The sequence below is a fragment of the Phaenicophaeus curvirostris genome, chromosome 5 (genome assembly GCF_032191515.1).
Source record: "Phaenicophaeus curvirostris isolate KB17595 chromosome 5, BPBGC_Pcur_1.0, whole genome shotgun sequence".
NCBI lineage: Eukaryota > Metazoa > Chordata > Aves > Cuculiformes > Cuculidae > Phaenicophaeus > Phaenicophaeus curvirostris.
The window spans coordinates 20207205-20227664 of NC_091396.1; the positions used below are offsets into that span (position 1 = coordinate 20207205).

Consider the following 20460-nt stretch of genomic DNA (forward strand, 5'->3'; position numbering starts at 1 on the left):
CTCTGCAAAGGGATCTGAACAGGCTGGACTGCTGGGCTGAGACCAATGGCATGAGGTTTAACAAGGCCAAATGCCGGGTCCCGCACTTGTGGCACAACAACCCTGTGCAGTGCTACAGACTAGGAGAGGTCTGGCTAGAAAGCTGCCTGGAGGAGAGGGACCTGGGGGTGTTGGTTGACAGTGACTGAACATGAGCCAGCAGTGTGCCCAGGTGGCCAAGAAGGCCAATGGCATCTTGGCTTGTATCAGAAACGGCGTGACCAGCAGGTCCAGGGAGGTTATTCTCCCTCTGTACTTGGCACTGGTGAGACCGCTCCTTGAATCCTGTGTTCAGTTCAGGGCCCCTCACCACAAGAAGGATGTTGAGGCTCTGGAGCAAGTCCAGAGAAGAGCAACAAAGCTGGTGAAGGGGCTGGAGAACAGGCCTTATGAGGAACGGCTGAGAGAGCTGGGGTTGTTTAGCCTGGAGAAGAGGAGGCTGAGGGGTGACCTCATTGCTCTCTACAACTACCTGAAAGGAGGTTGTAGAGAGGAGGGTGCTGGCCTCTTCTCCCAAGTGACAGGGGACAGGACAAGAGGGAATGGCCTCAAGCTCCGCCAGGGGAGATTTAGGCTGGACATTAGGAAAAAATTTTTCACAGAAAGGGTCATTGGGCACTGGCAGAGGCTGCCCAGGGAGGTGGTTGAGTCACCTTCCCTGGAGGTGTTTAAAAGACAGGTGGATGAGGCGCTGAGGGGCATGGTTTAGTGTTTGATAGGAATGGTTGGACTCGATGATCCGGTGGGTCTTTTCCAACCTGGTGATTCTGTGAACCTCCTTTCAGGTAGTTATAGAGAGCAATGAGGTCTCCCCTCAGCCTCCTCTTCTCCAGGCTAAACAACCCCAGCTCTGTCAGCCGCCCCTCGTAAGGCCTGTTCTCCAACCCCTTCACCAGCACCTCAACGCCCTCCTCGTAGCGAGGGCCCAGAGGGGCGCCCAGGGCCGGAGGTTCGGCCCCCCGGCGCGGACAGGGCTCTGTCCCCCCGGCCTCGCCCCGTTCTTCCCCCCGGGCCGCGCTGTAGCCGCGGGCGGAGCGGGGCCCGCACGGAACGCCCAGAGAAGCCGCCCCAGCGACTACCGAGCGGGAGGGCGGGCGGAGCCTCGGCGCGAGGCTCCGGGGCGCCCAGGGACGCGCTTTCTCTTTCGGGACGTGACGCGGGTTCCAGGAACCCGCTGGGAGCTCCGCGGCCCCGCCCGCCCCGCGCCATGGAGGCGCCGCACGGCCAGGGGTAAGCGACCCCGGGACCCGGTGGTACCTAACGGGACCCAGCGGGACCCCCCCGGGACCCCGGGGCCCCGCCGTAACCAGCCGCCCCCCAGGGACGCCCCGAAGCAGCGGTTCGCGCCGTGGCTGCTGAGCGCCGTCGACAGCGGGAGGTTCCGCGGGCTGCGATGGACCCAGCCCGGGCGAGCCTTCCGCGTCCCCTGGAAGCACAACGCCAGGAGGGACCTCACCAGCGCCGACCTCGAGGTGTTCAGGGTGAGTGTCGGCGGGGGGGAACCAGCACAGGCCGTGAGGTGTTCGAGGTGGGTGAGGTAGGGACACCAGGGCAGACCTTGAGGTATTTGAGGTGGGTGAGATGGGGCACCAGGGCAGACCTTGAGGTCTTCAGGGTGGGTGAGATGCAGGAACCAGCACAGACCTTGAGATCTTGAGGGTGGGTGAGGCGGGGGAATCGGTGCAGACCTCGAGGTCTTCAGGGTGGGTGAGGTGGGGACACCAGGGCAGACCTTGAGGTGTTCAGGGTGGGTGAGATGGGAGCTGGCATGGGGTGAGCTTAAGGTCTTCAAGGTGGGTGGAATGGGAGCTGGCAAGGGGTGAGCTTGAGGTCTTCCAGGTGGGTGGGATGGGAGCACCAGCAGCATCCTGGAGGTCTTCAAGGTGGGTGAGCTGAGGGCACCAGCACAGACCTCGAGGTCTTCAGGGTGGGTGAGGTGGGGACACCAGGGCAGACCTTGAGGTGTTCAGGGTGGGTGAGATGGGAGCTGGCATGGGGTGAGCTTAAGGTCTTCAAGGTGGGTGGAATGGGAGCTGGCAAGGGGTGAGCTTGAGGTCTTCCAGGTGGGTGGGATGGGAGCACCAGCAGCATCCTGGAGGTCTTCAAGGTGGGTGAGCTGAGGGCACCAGCACAGACCTCGAGGTCTTCAAGGTGGGTGAGCTGAGGGCACCAGCACAGACCTTGAGGTCTTCAGGGTGGGTGGGACGGGAGCTGGCCAGCAATGAGCTCAGTCTTCAAGGTGGGTGGGATGTGGGAATTGGGTAGACCAGGCATCCCTGAAACCTTCGTGCTTGTGGAGCCATGATCCTCAGGCTCATTCTTCCTGTTTCCCCTAGGCCTGGGCAGAGGCAAGTGGGCGGTATGAGGGGTGCCCTGAGGACCCAGCCAAATGGAAGACCAACTTCCGTGGCGCCCTGACAAGTACTGGCATGTTTAAGCTGCTAGAGGACAACTCCAAGGCTGGTGACGACCCACACAAGGTCTTCACCATTGTTTCAGGTGATCACGCCCTCATAAAAGGCTGTGTTGGACATGAGGTGAGTGATCTCAGGGTGTCTTGCTTACGCCACTCACGTTCCAGCTGTCCTCTGGCATGGGGAGGAGGAAGATTTCAGCAGCCCTGACCCTGCAGTGGACCAGCAGCAGCTGCACCACTGTGGGGTAGTGCCCACTACCACTGCTTGGGTATTGCACTCCAATGTCCTTGGGCTGCTCCTGAGCTGGGGCCCAGCACCCAGCTGAAATGTGGGGGAGGCTGAGTGCCTCCCATCCACATTGGTAAGACCTCATCGTGCTTCCCTTTCCAGCTGGAAGTCAACCCCGAAGATGTACCCTCAGAAATTACCCTTGCAGGTAGGCACTAGTCCCCCGGCTTTTTGGGGGTGCTACCCCAATAGGCTCAGCGGGGGCTGGTTTTGGGGTTGTGAGGCCTCCCACCCACTGTGCCCCTACTCAGGCAGCACCGACCCCACACAATCCCCAGTGCTGGAGGACATGGAGATATTGCAGCAGGTGCTGCAGCTGTGCAACATCTCCAGCCATGACCTAGGGCCACCAACCCCATCCTGGGTGCCTGCAGGTAAGAATGGTTCCACTCGCAGGGTGAAGGGTAGGTGACCCATGAGTGGATGATCCCAGCTCCTTCCCACTGGTGATTTCTCTGCAGGGGACATCCCCCACCAAAACACCCTGCTCCAGCCTCACCCAGATCTCATCCAAAACGACTGCCTTCCCCTGCCAGCGATTCAGCAATGGTTGCCCACGGTGGAGCAGCCCCTGTTGGGTGCCTACAGCCACCTGGACCCCATGCTGATGGAGGAGAAAGGTGGGTGCTGTGGGGCAGGATCCAGCCCTGGCCGTGGCAAAGCTCTGGCAGAGTGGGAAGAGGTGAGGGTGCTGCCACGTGCATCCCATGCCAAAGTGATTCCCACCCAGTGCACCCCAAATCACAATGTTGATGTTACCCCTCTCCTGCCACAGGGGCCATGCCAGCACTGTGCCACCCACCAGAGGCCACAGTTCCCATGTCGTCCCCAGGGGAGGCAATGCTCTCCGCCCCCACCACCAGCCCTGTGCCACCACCACAGCCACCAGAGGATAACACAGGTGAGAATTATTAATGTCTATAATTGTTAGCAATAAATACGATATATAATTGTATATAAATGTATAAGTATAAATAAGTATAATAATAAATAAGTATATATACGTATATATATAAGCATAAATATTATTTAAATATTATCTATAATTGTTATTAATGCCTGGGGAGGGAGTTGGGTGATGTCGCTGCTGGTTACTGCCCTGTACAGATGGCATCGTTCCAATCCTGGACATCAGCATCTACTACCGAGGGAAACTCTTCCACCAGGAGGTGGTGAGGGGCAGCCAGTGCCTGCTGGTGTACCAGACCTCTGACCCGGCCGTGGCCCTGCGTCCCGGGCGGCTGGTGCGTTTCCCCAGCCCCGCTGAGCTGGCTGATGGCAAGCAGCGGCGTTTCACCGAGGAGCTGCTGTGCAGCGCAGGGCTGCAGCTGGAACAACGTGGCTGCAAGCTTTTTGCCACCCGCCTGAAGAAGTGCAAGGTCTTCTGGGCCCTGTCCCAGCAGCTTGAGGGCGTTGGAGACCCACCACCCAACCTGCTCTGCCGGGACCAGGAAACCCCCATCTTTGACTTCAATGAGTTTTTCACAGGTGGGCAGGGGTGTACCGTTATGGAGTGGGGGCATCCCATGTCATCCCCTCTCCATACCGCATCCTGGTTTTGGGGCTTGTGAGAGCCAAGTCCAGGATGTTGCAAGCATCTGAAGCCTCCCAGCCTTGTGGTGTCCCCTAGGCTCACGCTAAAACTGAGCCCTGTCTCCCCTTGCAGAGCTGAGGGACTTCTGCAGTGGCCAAAGGAAACGGTCGCCTGACTTCACAATCTACCTCTGCTTCGGGCAGTCCCTCTCCAAGCACAAGCCCAAGGAATCCAAGCTCGTTCTGGTCAAGGTGCAGAGGCCAACACTCACCACTACTGCCCAGGGCAGGGGGAGACTTGGGGGGCCGGAGGAGGTGGGGCTCTGGGTGACCAAGGAGGGGTGCCCTGGGGGTTGAGAGAGATGGAGGTCTGGATGCCTGGGGAGGAGGAGGACCCTCGGGGGGCCAAGGGAGACAGGAGTTTCTTGGGGGCCAGGGAGTGGAACCCTCAGGGGCCAAGGTTGATGAGTGGGTGCCTGAGGAGGGAGACCCTTGGGGTCCAGAGCAGATGAGGATCTGGAAACTTGAGGAGCTTTGGGGGCTGTGAGAGATAAGAGAACTGAGTGATAGGGGAGACCAGGATGGCCAAGGAGCAGGACCCTTAGGGAGGGGAGCATGGCGGGGGGTGTGCCCAGGGAAAGAAACCTTGGGGAGCAGGGGAAATATGGGGGGCAACTGTCTGGGGAGGGAAGTGTGGGGGGACCATGAGTGCAGGGAGGGCTACCCTAAACAGGGGGCAGCTGCCTGGGGGGCAGCTTGGGGGCTGGGCAGGATGGGGTGGGAGGCAGCTGCCGAGGGATGGGGACCTCCGAGGTTTGAGGGGATAGAGTGCCACACACACCTCTTTCCTCCACTCCAGGAGGACAGGGCTGTGCAGGGCATTGCAGCCACATCAGGCAGCTACCCCTAACCCTGCCCCTAACCTTGCTGATTTGCTGCCGCAGCTGGTGCCCAAGTTCTGCGAGTACTGTTATGAGAAGGTGCTGCGGGAGGGAGCCTCCTCCCTCGACAGCGGCACCATCAGCCTGCAGCTCTCTGACTCATTCAGCCTCTTCGAACTCATTGAGCAGTACAACATGCAGACAGACTGATCCCCCCCAGACCTGCTCCCTTTGGCCCGGAGGACAGGCACCAGCGAGCGAGGGACCACTGAGGGCCATTATAAACCAGCATCCCTCCAGTAACACAGTGGCAGGTTGACTACAGTGCAGAGCTTTCCTCCTCCACTCCTCCCCACCCCAAGGAGAGCTTCACCAGCCGGTCCTGGAGCTAACAAATTGCTTCTTCCTTGCATCAGCTGCTAACTTGTGTTTTTGTGGAATGTAATCATTTATAGATTTATTTTCTTAAGTGTTCTAAGTTTAAATATATGTGTAGAGAAAAGTGCTTCATGCATGCTGATGTTACCCAGCCATCTGCCCCCACTATCAGTCTGAGACCTCCATACACTCTCACCCCCTCCATCCCCCAAAGCCATGGCAGCAGGCTTGTACCGGAGCACTCGTCAGCACCTCCTCCCCCTTACATTTGTGTAAAAGAAGTGACTTCCCACGCAGAAAGGGGTGCATTTATTTCCATGCATTAAGGCAAACATGAGTTGCAAACAAAGCCTGTTGAGGACAGCTTGGGTTTGGCTAAAGAAAAATAATTCTTTCTTCAGTGGATGCCTTCCCATTGACCCAGAATTACTCACTTGAGATGCTCTGGAAAAATAAGGCGGTGATTACAACACTTAAGCACTCAGAGCTCAGCTCTCAGGTGCAGAGGTTGTGGTATCTCAGGGAGGAGCATGGTAACCAGAGTGCTGCCTGAAGATTGGGTGTCCCTTCCACTGGCTGGAAGCAGCTTCAACCCCTCATTTCAGGAGCAAGGGGAGAGGATGAGCCTGGCCAGCAGTGTTGGATGCTGGGCAAGGGGAGGTGCTACCCTTACCTGACGGTTGATATGGATGTTGCTGGGCCCAAAGGTGGCAGTCCCATAGCTTGTCACATAATAGTGAGCAGAGGGCTGTGCCGGGGGCTCCTCTAGCTGCCTGGGCACTGTGGGAGTAGGGGGACACCATCAGCACCCCAGCTCTCCTCCCAGCCAAGCACTGTTGCAGCACAGAACAAACCCAGCACCGTTTGGCTCACCTTTGGGCAGGAGCAGCTCTGTACCAAAGCGGTGCCCGCACGTCCCACAGGTCTTAATGTCTTCCTTTGTCCTGTGGAGGAAAAAGCCCAATGAAGAAAAAAGAGCAGAAGCTGCTCTCAGCACTTCCCGTGGAAGATGGTGCCAAGCTGATGCAAGAGGCCTCCCTCTCTATATCCCGAGGTCCTGCCATTGGTGGGACAACTGCTGTCTTCCCAGGTCCCTAAACACCTTCAACTCTTCACAAAGCAGGAGATATGGTCACCTGACCAGAATGGCCATTATGTGCCTGAGCCCCAGCCTCTCAATGTTTTCAGATTTCTTTCTATGCTTTAATTTCTCATATATGTGAATGCTAACGCTACGTAGGACACAAGCTGCTATGGTCAGAAGGGCAGTGTAGCGCCCATGAAGTTTTGTAACTAATTTCACATGGCTTTTAGAAGCTGACCAGGCCCATCAGCATTGTCAGCTTGGAGAGGTGCAGGGCATACGTACATGGCATTTGTGCCATCTGTGTCCGGCCAGATGAGCTCTGCGGGACAGCCAGCCGTTCGACAGGGCGTCTTCACACACATGTGCAGCCCCGGCCACTCCTCAGCAAGCTTCTGAATGATGAACACGACTGCCATGAGGAGGTCCCAGGCAAACTGGAAATCTTCCAGGTAAAAGGAAAATGTCTCACTTCTTACAGCCATCCAACCACAGCAGCCCAGGAGATGCTGTGGTGATGCAGGCACTGCTTCCTGCCTGCCAGACCGTAGACAGAACAGTTGGACCAGCTCCGTTTCTCAAGTTAACCAAGGCCAATCAGCATTCAAGGGGAATTTAAAAGATATGTTGGAAGAGCTCCCCAGCTCATATGGCCCTTTTGCTTATCCCTTGGAGACCCAGCTTGAGACTGTACTCTGCTGGGATATTATGGGTAAGGATGACACATTCTCTCCATGAGAAGACTGAAAACTTGACTTGCCACTTCCATGTGACACCTTGAGAGGAATCCTGACCAGATTGCATGGAGAAAGGGAAAATCTTTAATTGAACTGCTGGTGGACCTTGGCCAGACTTGGATGTGTGGCAGAGGCTTGTGGGACACACTGCCCAGAGGGAAGGAGGTGGTGGAGGGGTGGAGCTAAGGAGAGACATGTGATTGGGAGTTAGGAAATAAGGATCAGGCATCCTTACCTGTCCTTCCTGCTGGCTTTCTGCATCGGAGTTCCAGGTAGCTGTAGGCCCTCTGGTTATTCTCTTTGATTAGCAGAGGTTTGCCATTACATATGAGCAGGCAGGTTGCCTTGGCCACCCAGTATGTGGAGCAAAAGGAGCAAGCTTTCACCAGGAACCTGCAAGAAGATTGTCCGTGGCTTTCACCACCTCCTCCCTGCTTATCTCTAACACTGGGACAAAGCATGGCACCAGGTGGACTTGAAAATATGAACCCAGTTTCAGCAGAAACAAAGGCAAACACCAACACAAGGACAGGAGACCTTCCAGAAACTGGAACAGTCCCAGCACCTATCAAAACTTGATCATCCTCAGGTAGGACTGGGAGACCTCTGACTGCCTGGATGGGCACAGACTAGCCAAAAAACACCTTGGATGAAAAGTAACCAGGGGGAGCGTGGTCCTTACTTACGTTGGCGCAGCAAACATCAAAATGGTTCATCTAGGGCATCATACATCTGTGGAAGAGCTGAAAAGCCACCCTGGTCTCCTGAGTGCTGGCCTCAGGTCTCAGCTGATACGATCTCAACAGCTAAAGGTTTGCTGACAGGTGGTGCGCTGAGCAAACCCTGAACATGCTAATTCATCAAGGGCTGGAAACCACCACTTACCTCTGAAAGAAACCCTCTGGTATTTCAGGTGAGAAGTAGGCACGGATGTGGAGGTCCTCAGGGTGATCTCCTCCCCACACCTCAGAGACCTCTTCGGTCTGGTTCAGATAGGTTGGGAACAAGTACCAGGTCTCGCCTTTGCCCCGTGTTGTCTCCCATGGCTTTCCAGGCACAAACTCACTGGCCTGTGGGTTGAGCGCTTTGGCATTCCTCACCTCCAGGCAGAGCTCAAAGTGCTCCAGGAGGCTGAAGAGCTTCCCTCTCCCTCTGTGGGGCCTGTGTCCCATGATTTCCTCAAAGACATCCCGCATCCCTTCTGAGCAGAGCTGGTGCTTCACCAAGGCACGCACGGCCTGGTGGCACAGCATTGCCTTTGACTTGAAGGTCCACACCCAGTTAGACCTGTCTCTGATGGTAGCATGTTCCCCAATCAGCGTGTCCACAGAGATGCTCTCAAGCTGCTGGACTAGGCAGTACCTCACAAGGAGCTTGGCAGGAAGAGGAGAGAAAAGGGAGCAATGAGAGGAACCCAGTAAATGCGCAGAGCTTGCGCTCTGCTAAGAAGAATATCCTGATCTCCACACTCACCTTAAACATAGTTATTAGAAAAGTAGGCTGGAGAAAAACAGTGCTTTCCAGGTGCTTGATTTCCTCATACCACACAACAAGCCCAATGCGGTGGAGGTACCGCAGGACGTCTTGGAGAAGCTCTTTGCCCAGGTTGGCCAGATGCTCACACTGGGAGAGTTTGCTAAGCAGGTACTGGAGGTCCATCATACCTAGAGGGAGACACGGAAGCTCAGCACACACCTCTTGGAGACCAGCATTCCAAGGCATATGCTTTAGAGAGCCAACAAACACCAGCAGCACCCAACATCACCCATGCTGTCCGTGGGGAAGCACCAGGACCAGCACAATGCTCCATGGCTGTGGCCCAAAATGCTTTGCCCATCCTCCGCTGTCCCACTGCTACCACGCAGCTCCCATGGTATTGTCTTGCCTCAGTGGTGCCAACAACCTGCCAGGACCTCAATGGAGCATCTGAAAAAATGAGGCTAATACAGAGCTTTTTCATTGTTTGAAAGAGCAGGTTTGTTTCCAGTCAGAAAACCTGTTTGCCAATTAAACCTCATGTTGTTGTTTAGTCATGCAGCAAAACAGGCAACAAAACACAAAAGAAAAGCATTTAGAATCATAGAATCACTAGGTTGGAAAGGACCCACTGGATCATTGAGTACTTTGCTCCTCATTCTCTAATCCTACAGAGGCCAGGGGAGTCAGAGACAACACCAGGTGCTGGTGGTGTTCATATCTGCTTTAGGTACATGAGTGAGGAGCCAGGGATGCCTTCTTGTCCTGCTAAGTCACAGTAGACATGGAGGAGGGGATAGGGAGCTATAGGGATTATTAAATAAAGTTAGCAGGACACAGGCTTGGAAACCACACAGAAGCATTGAAGCTATGGACCTCCTTCCTGCAGGACTTTTTAATTGCTTATAGAGGGCAAGGGAGAGAAAGAACTGTGTTACTGGAAAGAACCCAACAAGACAATGTGGCCAGCTCAGGGTACCTCCAGCCACAAGCTGGTAGATGTTGGATGAGCCTCCTGGTGAAGACCCACTTGGTCTTTTTTCCTACGCTTTTCCCCAGGTGCCTGCCTTGGGGGCAGATGGTTGTAAACATAGAGCTAGGTAGGAGGAATTAATGCTCCAGCAATAACACTGCAAGGTCTTCAGAAGTGACCCCACCAGCACACAAGCAGGCCAGAAGGTGCAGCAAGCACCAGACATCATGTCCCAGCTGCAGGATGGTAGATCTTCTCAGGAAGGTGTGGCGGGGGTGATGGACCACTCACCATGGTCTGCCATCTCCTCACTCTGTGCGATATCCACAATGGCAGCTTCCACCTGCCTGTAGACAGGAGGCAGCACTCGGACAACCTCGGGGAAGAGTTCCTCTTTCTTCACATGCTCCAGAATTACAGCTTCAAGCTTTTTGATATCACGGTGATCCGTGCAGTTGACAGCAACTAGGTTTAAGATCTGGAAGACAGAAAGCACGCACCTACCAAAAGCACATCCAGAGAAGTCTTTTAGCCTGCAAGATAAAGGAGGGACCTAATGCCAAGGAGTTCACCAAGGAACATGCTGTTGGCTCAGCTTCAAACAGCACTTCCTTCACACTTTGGTTTTGCAACAGTTTCTAGAAAATCACCCAGAGCTGGTAACTGCCCCATCACCGTCCTCCCCAGGCACTTACTACAAGCCACAGGAGGAGCTGCCTATCACCAGGTAGGGACAAGGACCCAGGAGGTCCCAGCCAGGGGTTACTGCATCTACCCCAGCCCTGCGGAACAGGCACAGGAGCAACCTGATGCATTAGCACCAGGTCACCATCACCAGTGGAACACCAGGCTGACAGAGACAACAGCGGGGTGACCACAGACAGCAAGGGACCACAATAATCTCAGCCCTACGGTTAATGTGCAACTCTCCATCTCCTTCAGCCTCTCCCACTGGTCCACATAAAACTCGGGCTCCTCGCTGCCTTCCAGGTTTGTGATGAAATGAGTGAGGTTGCTTTTTCTCTCTTCCAGCATGGCTGAGATCTTGGCCATGATGTTATGCCTCTTCTCCTCCACCTCCTCCTCCCGGCAGCAGTCCACATGAGTTCCCACGGGAAGCACCACTGAGTTTGGGACTCTCATGAACAGGTTATTGATCCAGAAACCAACGAGATCCTTGAAAGTCTTGTCATTAGCTTGGTACCTGGGAAAGGAAAGAAAGAAAATCCCAAACTCGCATCTAACCCCCTGGATCTCCAGCCAACAACCACCAGCACTGGCCTGACCATGCACCCTGCGGTGTCCCATGGACATAGTGGAGAAAAGCTAAGATCTCCTAAGCTGTCATGGGCCATGCCCAACCTAATCTGTAAGTTTCCCATCCTTAGGCTAAGCCAGTTAAAGCTATGGGGTGCAGCAGAATCTGTCCTGGCTGTGGTTGGGAACATCCCTCTGTACCACAAAGCCCAAGCCTGATGCACCCTCCACGTTTAGGGAGCACCACAAGATACAGGAGGGCTCATAGAGGTATTTCCAAAGCAGAAAGCAAGACCATTTAGATGGGGATCAGTTGTCACATAAGGAGTTCATGCTCATCTAACCCTTCAAAACAGGACTTGAGTGAGGTGGTGACGGATCTAGTGGCTTAATTAAAAGAAAGAGTGATTTGTAAAAAGGAGGAGAGGGAGAGCTAGCTACTCCAGTGGTGAGAAGACCATGCAGGTCCAATGGGAATGGTGTGAGAGCACACAAGAGAAAGCTTCCCCAGACTCTATTCTTCTCCCACTCCACTTTGAATCCAAACCAGCTCAGCACTTACATGTGGAGATTGATGACAAGAATGACAAGTGCCTGTGGGGTGATGAACACATGGTGAGTCATATAATACTCCAGCTGGCCAGCAAAGTCCCAGAAGAGAAACGTGAAGTCCTCGATCTGGAACTCACTGATCTCTATCCCAACTGTTCGTTCTTCCTTGGGCACCAGCTTGGTTTGCCTTTGCTTCAGGCTTTTGCAGATGGTGGACTTCCCAGCCAGTGAGGCCCCCAGGAACATGGTCTTGACCCTCTTGTCCTCCTGCCCCAAACCATGTTGAAGCTGGTTGAAGTAATTCTGGATCTGATGGATGCCACCAGCACACACTTCACTGGGTGGCTCCCGGAGGGGGTTCCCATTGGCCTTGAACATTTTTAGGGATTGCCCCTGGAAGAGCTCCTTAGGGAGCTGGCGAAGGCCATTATTCTGCATGTGGAGCTCCTGTAAGTGTGCCAGCTGCAGGATAGGCTGGGGGAAGGTCCGGAACAGGTTGTTGGAGATGTTGAGGTACTGGAGACTGTCTTGACAAGCTGCCAGGTCCCTGGGGAGGGCACTGAGACGATTGTTGTTCAGCCTCAAGTGTTTAAGCCTGGGGAGATGGGAGAAAACCCCCTCTGGGATGACCCGGATTTGGTTCTGATTCAGCTCAAGCTTTTCTAAGCGGATCAGGCTCTGGATTTCATTGGGAAAGTCAACGATCTCATTCTTGGACAGTATCAGCTTCTTCAGATTGCAAAGCTTAGAAATACCACTGATGCTCCTGAGTTTGTTCCTGTCGAGGTCAAGGCTCTCCAGCGTGTGGTTGCTCAGGACTGCTGGAGGCAGCACACGCAGCCTCTGGGTAGAGAGAGCGACTTCACGCAAACCATCCTCCTGCTCCTGACCTGGACACATGAGACGGGGAAGGTGGTTAAGAGAGACTTTCGCCCTTTGGCTTGCAGGCCATATCTTCCCTTGAGCATGACTTTAGGATCATTTTGGCCCGCAAGAAAAAGCAAAAACAGAGAGAGAACACAGGACACGGTTGAACAGCACAACCACAACTGCTGCTCGAGCAGCTCCTGTGTCTTCTCGAGAGAGGAACTAAAGCCAAGATGCAAGGATCTAGTTGGGCCTGAAGACACGGGTAGAAATGGGGGTCACCAGATGCTGCCCTGTAGCCCAAGCATCTTGTTAACAGCTTTGCTCAAGTACTGTGAGAGCTCCAGCCACAGATGCATCTACCCCAAAACTGTCAGGTTTCTGACCCCAGCAGTGGTCTGGCAGGCCAGGGCTGACATCAGGAGAAAAGCTGCCTGCCAAATAACTTGCCCAGCCCACTCCCCAGCTCTCAACCCAGCTAGGAAGATGAATTGAGGCCAGGGTTATCAAGTTCAGATGCTTCCTCTCTCACATCCTCTCTCCCAGTCCAGATGCATGCTCCAGTTCCCCACAAAAATGCTCCCAGCCCCATGAGACCAGGGGAATAACACAGGAACAACACGGTCTCCTGTAGAACAGGGACTTGGGGATGGCTGAGAACATCCCCAAAAGGAGGGCATTTAGAGCAGAGGTTTCTAGACAAGAAGAGCACCAGAATGATGTGGCAATGGGGATCGCACGATACCAGCACAAAACATTGTCAGATCTGCTACTCTCTTCCTTGTTTCACTTCCTTACCAGAGGATGCCTAGCATGGCAGCCCCTTGCGCAAGGCACCCTGCTCAGGACCGACTCATCATCAGTTCTCAGCATTACCACCTAAACCTGGGACAAGCCCAGCAGCAAAGCAAGTTTTCACCCTCTCCCAAATGCCTGGTCTCTCCTCTAGCCCCATTAGCGAGACAACCCAAAGGGCTCCCACCACGGCTCTGAACCAAAGCAGCAAAGAGCTGAGGCAGCTACTCACAGGCTCTGGGCTGGGCCATGGACCTGCAGCAAGGCACCAGCTGGATCCTCCCGGTTGCTCAGCCTCTGTCCTTTCATTTCCTTCTCTATTTCACTCCCCGCCTCCCTAAGCTCTGCCTTGGAACCCCACCCTCTCTTTCTCCATCCATCCTCAAAGCAGCTCCCACCAATCTACACACCTCTGGCCAGGGACAAAGGCCATGGGTATGTCCCAAAAGCTCTGGAGGTCACCTACAAGAAAATATGGTGGCAGAGTAGCTCCCTTGTTAACTTCTTACAGTAGCATCCCTGCCTTTGCTAAAGGAGCATTTGGTGTTACCACTGTTGGGGAGGAGGGAAAGGACACCAACAAGAGGTTATGCTACTACCAAACTGCTGCAGATGTTGAATTAAAAAAGATTTACTCCCTTAAAACAGATGGCAGCATCCTATCTGAGAGGTTCAACCAGAAAGAAAAAAAAAAAAGCATGCAAATAGTACACACAGAATACTAGAAGAACTGTTTCCTAGAATGTCAGAAAAGGTGTGTTTCTCATAGCCCTTTCCTGGGTGCAGCTTCCAGTTTGCTGGATTTATTGTTAACAGTAGACAGAATGAAATGGCCGCTGTTCTTGCTCACATAACTTCAGGGGAAGCACATGCAGAAGGTGTAGTTTACAGCTTCATGCCTCCTCCAGGCAATGACAAATGCAGAGGTCACTGAAAGGTAGCAGTGGTAAGGTACTCTAAGGACTAATTCACAAATAATGCCAGCCAAGAATTTGAAGCAGTGAATCACCCTGAGGAACAAAACAGACTGACGTTGTCTTCTGGTCAATAGTGTAGTTGCTTCTATTATTTGATTAAGCTTTGTTTTTCACACCGCCTACCCTTTTTCACTTGTGCAGACAGGTTATTCTAAAATTCTTCCTCCGCTGTATCCAAAGGTGTCCAACCTGCAGCCTCAGTGTATCCATTAACTAGACCACATTCCCTCACTCTTAGGCCAAGAGTGCCATGCAAGTTTCTGTACTCTGTCAAGAAATCTAGCTGCGGTGTTTGCATTTACAACCCCACACCCTTCGGCTAGGTAGATATTCTAGCTAAAAGTTTAGCTTTAAAACTAAAGCTTCTCTACCAGCTACTCTTCTACAGTTTTAGCAAGCCTTTGTCCCAAAATCTTCAAAGAAAGCCCAAAGTTATCAATCCCTCATACTCCCTCAAGGCTGCACTTTCAGACAGGAAACAAACAGAGCCAAGGAAGATAAACTCCCAAAATGTTCAGGGCTCGTCCTCACACTCTGTAGAACTGTGAATGATGGGAATGAAGCATTTTGCCAGTCCAGACAATACTAGCATACAGGCTTATTTTGTTTATATAATAATACAAGGATTAAAGGTCTTGCTCTTTGTGGGTTTTCCTATGCTCAAAAACCCCCAACCAACACCCCCCCCAAAAAAAAAAACCCAAAAAGCTGCAGTTGTTTGTTTTGTAAAACTTATCCCAGGGAGCTTAGCTGTTTTCTCTTTGAAGACAAGCAGCAAGGCTGTCCTCGAAGACAGAATTTTCCAGGTGCACTCTAACAGCTTAAGAAAACCTTCACGTGAGATGCATTCTGCCATTTGGTCCAACAGGCCATGTACATTCAGTTACTACTGAAGGTAAAGCCAGTTTCCAAGTCGTAACTTACTGATTTTCTCTCCAGCTTCCCTAATAAATGTCTTCTCCCTTAACCATCAGATGGGGAATGATGCTTTCTGTCATATTCAGCACCCTCAAATCTGTTTGTCAGTGACTGTATTTCAGGTGATCGCTTAAAAGATCGCTCTGCAGCACATGTGGAGCAGACTGCTTTTAAAGAAAGCAAGATGAAGTCAGTATGTGTGCTGGACCCCTTTGCTTCTTGATAGAAAAACCAGTCCTCCTACAGATGAGGAGGAACAATTATTTATCCAACTCCCATCCTCTTCTAGAAACACAGTATTCCTTACAAAAGAGCCACGCATGCAGGTTTAAACAGAACAGCCAGGGCAAGAGGCAGCTGTAAGAAACAAATGACAACTGCTATAGGACTAGAACCATTCAAAATAACTTTATAAATTCTATCACATCTCTGCTTTGTACATCAGTTCAACCTTATCCCTCCAGCTTGTTCCTGGAAACTCACGTTTGCTTTTTGTTTTGCTTTTTATCCTGAAAGGCAGACACAAAACCAGCCATCAGTGCATTATTTACAGAAGTGCAACACAGTCTCCCACTCCGAAATTAGACCAATCACTAACAAGGTACTTCCAACAGAATGTAAATAAACACCACGGCCTGAGCAGTGTTTCTGAAGTCACTTTATAAAGATGAACTCATTTCTGCAATCCCCAAATTAAAGAGCGAGTAAAGCTTCGCTCACCCTCAAACACGCTAAAAATACAACATTTCAAGTATTAAATCAGAAGTTTCTAAAGACAACCCATATTTTGATAAATAAACACAAAGGGAAACAGTATACAGCTCTTAATATACTGCATATGAAAAGTGATGTCCAGTTTCAAACTTTTAGCAAGACAGGTGCACAGCCCAAAAATGTGATCAAAGTAACCCTGAAAACCGTAGCAATCCGGGAGTCCCAAACATTAATCTCTTCTGTGTTTCCCCTCGAATTATTCTGCTGGTCTGAGGCATTTGACTGGTATTTAGTTCTACATCTGTAGGTAATCCAAAACCCCAACTTCATTCCCATATGGAAACAATTCAAAAAGAAGGTTCCGCAGATAATTCCTATTATAATCTCGCTTCTCGGTCCTTTATTTTCAATAAGATGCAACTGCAGATCCCATTGTTCTCTCTGGCATAGTGCTCGCAGCCAGAGTAAGTTCAGTTCAAGCCATGCTGGCTGTAGCTTGCTCTCAGTTTTCCACTTCACGCGTATCTTCACTGTCAGATTTCTTATGTTTTCTCATATGTTTGTATTTTTCCACATATGCCTTCACCAGATTAGCTACCTTCATGGGGTTGATCTCTCCGCTTTTGCTGTGGCAGATCTACAAGGGAGTAGAAAAGGCATTTCGTAAGTTAACAGTATTACAGCAGTTTGGGCAGGCAACAAAAGTGATAGAGAAGACCTAAGCTTCCTAGGGAACTGATTCCTACATAGGTCCTCAAGTCTCAGAGCAGGGTATAATAAAGCAGAAAATTCAACAACGCTAAGAGTAATATTTTACTTCAAGCATTCCAAAAATAGCCCAGGGCTTATCTACTTGAGTACCCACTGAATGCAGAAGCATCTCTGAAAGATTTATTAATTTTTACTACAGGCTTTTCCATCCAGTCACTTCTACACAATACATGGTAACCAAGGAAGCTGGTTTCCCATTATTCTTAAACTGAGCATCACTTCCTCAAAATCATAAAAGAATCTGCCGGTTTTGAGGGCCTGATTTGAGACATAAGAGAAAGAACGAATCATACAAAAAAAACCCCAACCAAACAAAAACCCCACTTATCAGTGTTCAGAGAAAAGCTCACAGTGACTTCAGCAGCATTTGGTGTTGCTCAGCTCTCCTATAAACCACACAAGGTTTGTACGGGTCATGTAGAAGATATGAAATTGCAGCCATTATCTCAGGCATTTTGATTTATGATGGAATTTCTCAGTGGAAGAAAGAACACAGACGGAGCAGACAGTTCTCTGGGGCACTACTTAACTGCCTTGACCACAAGAGCATTAATTAGTCTCGCAAGACAACGTTTAGCTGCCATTTGGGTCTTTTTCTTAGCCATGATCTGGTCAGCAATAAAATTTAAGACAAAGTAAACATTGGCCAAATTGCAAAGCCCTCCTTCAAAGTTCACGGACACCATGGGTGCTCAAGGAATTAATGCACCAACTATTTTCTCACTCCATCAACAACCTGACGATTCTGGCTGAAGCGATTAAAGAGATAGTGTGTGCCTCGAGAGAGAATGGTCAACTCTATGTAACGTTTCACCTCACAGCTTAACCTTAGCAATGTTCTGGACCACTGAAAACACTGTCTTCTAAAACGAACAGTCTGACAGCTTTCATCAATGGCACCACTCAGTTCTGCTTAAAGAAACTACTGTTTCACCACAAGACTGTAGAGTGTGAGTCAGAGTCCAAAGATTTTTCTACTCACTCACAGCATGTAATTGTTGAAGTTGGCAAATGAAATCCAAAGTACTGCCCACTAGTTTAACAATCTGCACAGATCCTCCTCTTCATTTCACCTCTTACCTTTTGCACTGCTTTTCGAAGAATGCTCTTGTACTCCTCCTTTGTAATCTCCCTCTTCTGGTAAAAAGGTTTAATTGCAAGTTTCACTTCTTCCACAGCCCTTTCCTGCATGTGAAGCTTCTTCATGTACTGCACAGCAAACAGAAACTCATTACCTTGTGCTTTCTTGGGAATGGTTTCTGAATCTATTTTTCTTAGTAATACTTTAACAATGAAAATACTCACTTCACAATTTCAGCGAAACAAGTAAGAGCTAGCCTTAAAGTGATTTCCTTTACTGTAAACTGCAGAAACAAATACCACCACAGTTCGTGCTAGGAGGAACTCTTGTCTTACATATATTTATTCTGCCTCTTGCAGAATGTGTTTTAAGCAAGGGACGACAATATCTGCTTATTAATTTTGGTCTCCTCCTTCCTTTCAAACAGCTCTGAAGTAAATATACATCCATCAAAAGGCGTCATAGCATCACCAGGTTGGAAAAGACCCACCGGATCATCGAGTCCAACCATTCCGATCAAATACTACACCAGGCCCCTCAATGCCTCGTCCACCCGTCCCTTAAACATCTCCGGGGAAGGTGACTCAACCATCTCCCCGGGCAGATTCTAAAAGCAGCAACAGCAGCAAATATAAAGCTTCAGTGAGCTCTAAAGTCATCGTGACAACTGTCTATAAACTAAGGATTACACATGACACCAGAACATAACCTATCAAAACAAGTTCATAAAAACTGCTGCTCAAAAATGGAGGTTTGATGGGAAAATTATCTTTCTGTTTGCTTTTGGGGTAGAAAGTAATGGGCTAAGAAACTCTCACATTAACACCCACTATTCTTAGAGCAGGCAGTCTGTACAGAAAACCCAACCCTCAGCAGCAGGGACCAGCACTGTAAAGTCTCGCAAGTATTCTACTACCTCCATATTTTCAGTGCTAATAAGCAACAAGATGCAGTCCTGCCTCTCTATGGGACTGTTACAAGAACTGACATTAACTTCAAAGCCGGAGGGGAATGGAGAAGGCTGAATTGTTGGAGAAAATTGGACATTCTGGCTTCTGGAAAGCCCCTTCTCAACATTCACTAAAGAGTTTCAGAAATTTAAGAACGTATTTTATATCTTTAATCCCTCTCTGTTTTACTGCGATGAAGCAGTAGAAAGTGGAGTAAATCCCTGAAGAATTCAAAGAAAGAACTGCCTGCCGCTCCTGGGTTAGCACAGTCAGTCACCAAAAAAAAAAGCAGTAACAATAAGGGCTAGGAAAATACAGTGCAGAGAAAGTTAAAGCCCCACAAACTTTAGAAGTTCAAATAAACAGCCCATTAATGTTATGCATTTGCTACTTGCTAGCATTCACTCACTTCCTCGTTTTTTATTTTATCCACTGGAGGTTTAGGTGCTTTGATCTCTTCTTCTGTGTTTCCAGCAGAAGGAGCTTGAATTCCCGGTTCAGATCCAGTAGCCAGGCTGCCCGGCTCCAGAGTCAGGCTCCGTCCTGCCACGCAGCCAAGCGCTGGAAGACTACCCTGCATTATGAACTGAACCGTGGGCTGGCTGACAGGGGCATAGGGGGGAAGGCTTGAGGGCAGAGGTGGCATCAAAGGTGTGTTTTGACCGTACACCTGTGAAACAGATAATTTTGTAAATGCTTGTACTTTTTCACAGCATCAGATCAGGACTTTCAGAGTACCTTTTACCCAAACAGGCACATAATTGGTAGGTTAAATCAAGGAGGCTAACATCCCAGCCCTCAACTAGGTCTCTGTGCACAAGGAGCTAGCACCACTCATTTAACTGCTGGACACCACACATTGATGGCACAGACCAACGCCACCAGGCTAATTTTTACAGCCCAATTACAATCAAGGAGAAGCTCATGGCACTATCTTCTGCAAGTTCTGCTTCTCAAACAGCAATATCTTTCCACAGGTAACCGCTGAAAACAGAAGCTGCGTGTACAGCGCACAACTAGAAGAAAATGTGCTTCTTCAGCCGTAATGACCACCTAAGAGATTAAATGACTAAAGGATTGTTGAGGTGTATGAGCTATATGAGATATTCCACACGCAGAGGAAGGCAAACTCTGCCATGAGAGAAGAGTGTTGCACAACGAGGGCACAGATGAAGTGGGATGCCTTTCATGACACTTGGGTGCCAGAATAAGAACCAACCTGAGAGAAATCTAGGTCAGGAAACATAGGCTCAGGAAGCATATAATTAGTTGGAGGAGGCTCATTTAACTGCACCTGATTTAACGTTTGGTTCAAGTCCTCTGCCTTCCAGGCCCCTTCTTTTGCTCGCTGAAGTTTGTAAAATGGCATCCCTAGGTTCCCCAAGAGAAGAAAAAAAAACACATTTAAGAACAAAATAAATCTAATGGGTCATAGATTCAAAGCCAACTACATTAAGAAAAAAGTAAAGGATCTAGCAAACCTAGCTATAAAAGGATTTTTATTTAGCAGTCATCAACATTTTAAAGCTTCCAATAATAGAGGACTTCTCAACGCCTTGAGCAATTCCTTTTTACTGGGTTTTCATAAGGGTGACCAATGAGACCCACAGAAGAAACTGTCAACACACATAATAGAGTCTCAAGCCAAAATGTTTCTAGCAGCTTTGGTTTAGCAGAGCTCACATGAGCAAATTACATAAATTTTTCACGCTCCTCGGTTCCAAAAAATATTTGTAAAATTCTGAAGGCAAAGCAACCATCCTAGTTAACTG

General features: G+C 50.4%; 4 protein-coding genes across 10 annotated transcripts in view; 1 reads left to right on the forward strand and 3 right to left on the reverse strand.

Moving 5' to 3' along the window:
- The window catches only part of RPLP2 (ribosomal protein lateral stalk subunit P2), a 176117-nt gene that overhangs the window by 97828 nt on the left and 57829 nt on the right, over positions 1–20460 (reverse strand). The gene's annotated exons all lie outside the window — the stretch shown is intronic.
- Positions 1181–5660, forward strand: IRF7 (interferon regulatory factor 7). 3 transcript variants are annotated; one of them, XM_069857836.1, is made up of 11 exons: positions 1181–1269; positions 1361–1520; positions 2376–2538; positions 2621–2724; positions 2847–2892; positions 2996–3118; positions 3206–3364; positions 3520–3645; positions 3852–4232; positions 4411–4529; positions 5137–5206. In XM_069857836.1, the coding sequence occupies exons 1-11, from the start codon at positions 1247–1249 to the stop codon at positions 5185–5187; spliced, it is 1455 nt and encodes a 484-aa protein (XP_069713937.1). In that variant the 5' UTR covers positions 1181–1246; the 3' UTR covers positions 5188–5206. The 3 variants fall into 3 exon arrangements, with proteins under 3 accessions (XP_069713937.1, XP_069713935.1, XP_069713936.1); XM_069857834.1 differs by lacking the exon at positions 5137–5206 and adding an exon at positions 5222–5660 and having other exon boundaries at positions 1182–1269; XM_069857835.1 differs by lacking the exons at positions 2621–2724; positions 5137–5206 and adding an exon at positions 5222–5660 and having other exon boundaries at positions 1182–1269; positions 2376–2576.
- LOC138721112 (malignant fibrous histiocytoma-amplified sequence 1 homolog) lies at positions 5830–13651 on the reverse strand. 4 transcript variants are annotated; one of them, XM_069857806.1, is made up of 11 exons: positions 13510–13627; positions 11626–12505; positions 10719–11010; positions 10098–10284; positions 8831–9021; positions 8243–8730; positions 7593–7750; positions 6906–7065; positions 6410–6480; positions 6210–6316; positions 5830–5980 (listed from the first exon to the last, which is right to left on the reverse strand). In XM_069857806.1, the coding sequence occupies exons 1-11, from the start codon at positions 13526–13528 to the stop codon at positions 5963–5965; spliced, it is 2571 nt and encodes an 856-aa protein (XP_069713907.1). In that variant the 5' UTR covers positions 13529–13627; the 3' UTR covers positions 5830–5962. The 4 variants fall into 4 exon arrangements, with proteins under 4 accessions (XP_069713907.1, XP_069713908.1, XP_069713906.1 ...); XM_069857807.1 differs by lacking the exon at positions 5830–5980 and having other exon boundaries at positions 6012–6316; positions 11626–12210; positions 13510–13651; XM_069857805.1 differs by lacking the exon at positions 5830–5980 and having other exon boundaries at positions 6012–6316.
- PHRF1 (PHD and ring finger domains 1) overlaps positions 15556–20460 on the reverse strand; it is a 32200-nt gene continuing 27295 nt past the window's right edge. For both annotated transcript variants that reach the window (XM_069857761.1, XM_069857760.1), the window contains exons 15-18: positions 19983–20059; positions 19098–19358; positions 17738–17866; positions 15556–16523 (exon numbers count right to left, since the gene is read on the reverse strand). In XM_069857761.1, coding sequence (XP_069713862.1) covers positions 16389–16523; positions 17738–17866; positions 19098–19358; positions 19983–20059 — 602 coding nt within the window. In that variant the 3' untranslated portion in view covers positions 15556–16388. The remainder of the gene's footprint in view (positions 16524–17737; positions 17867–19097; positions 19359–19982; positions 20060–20460) is intronic.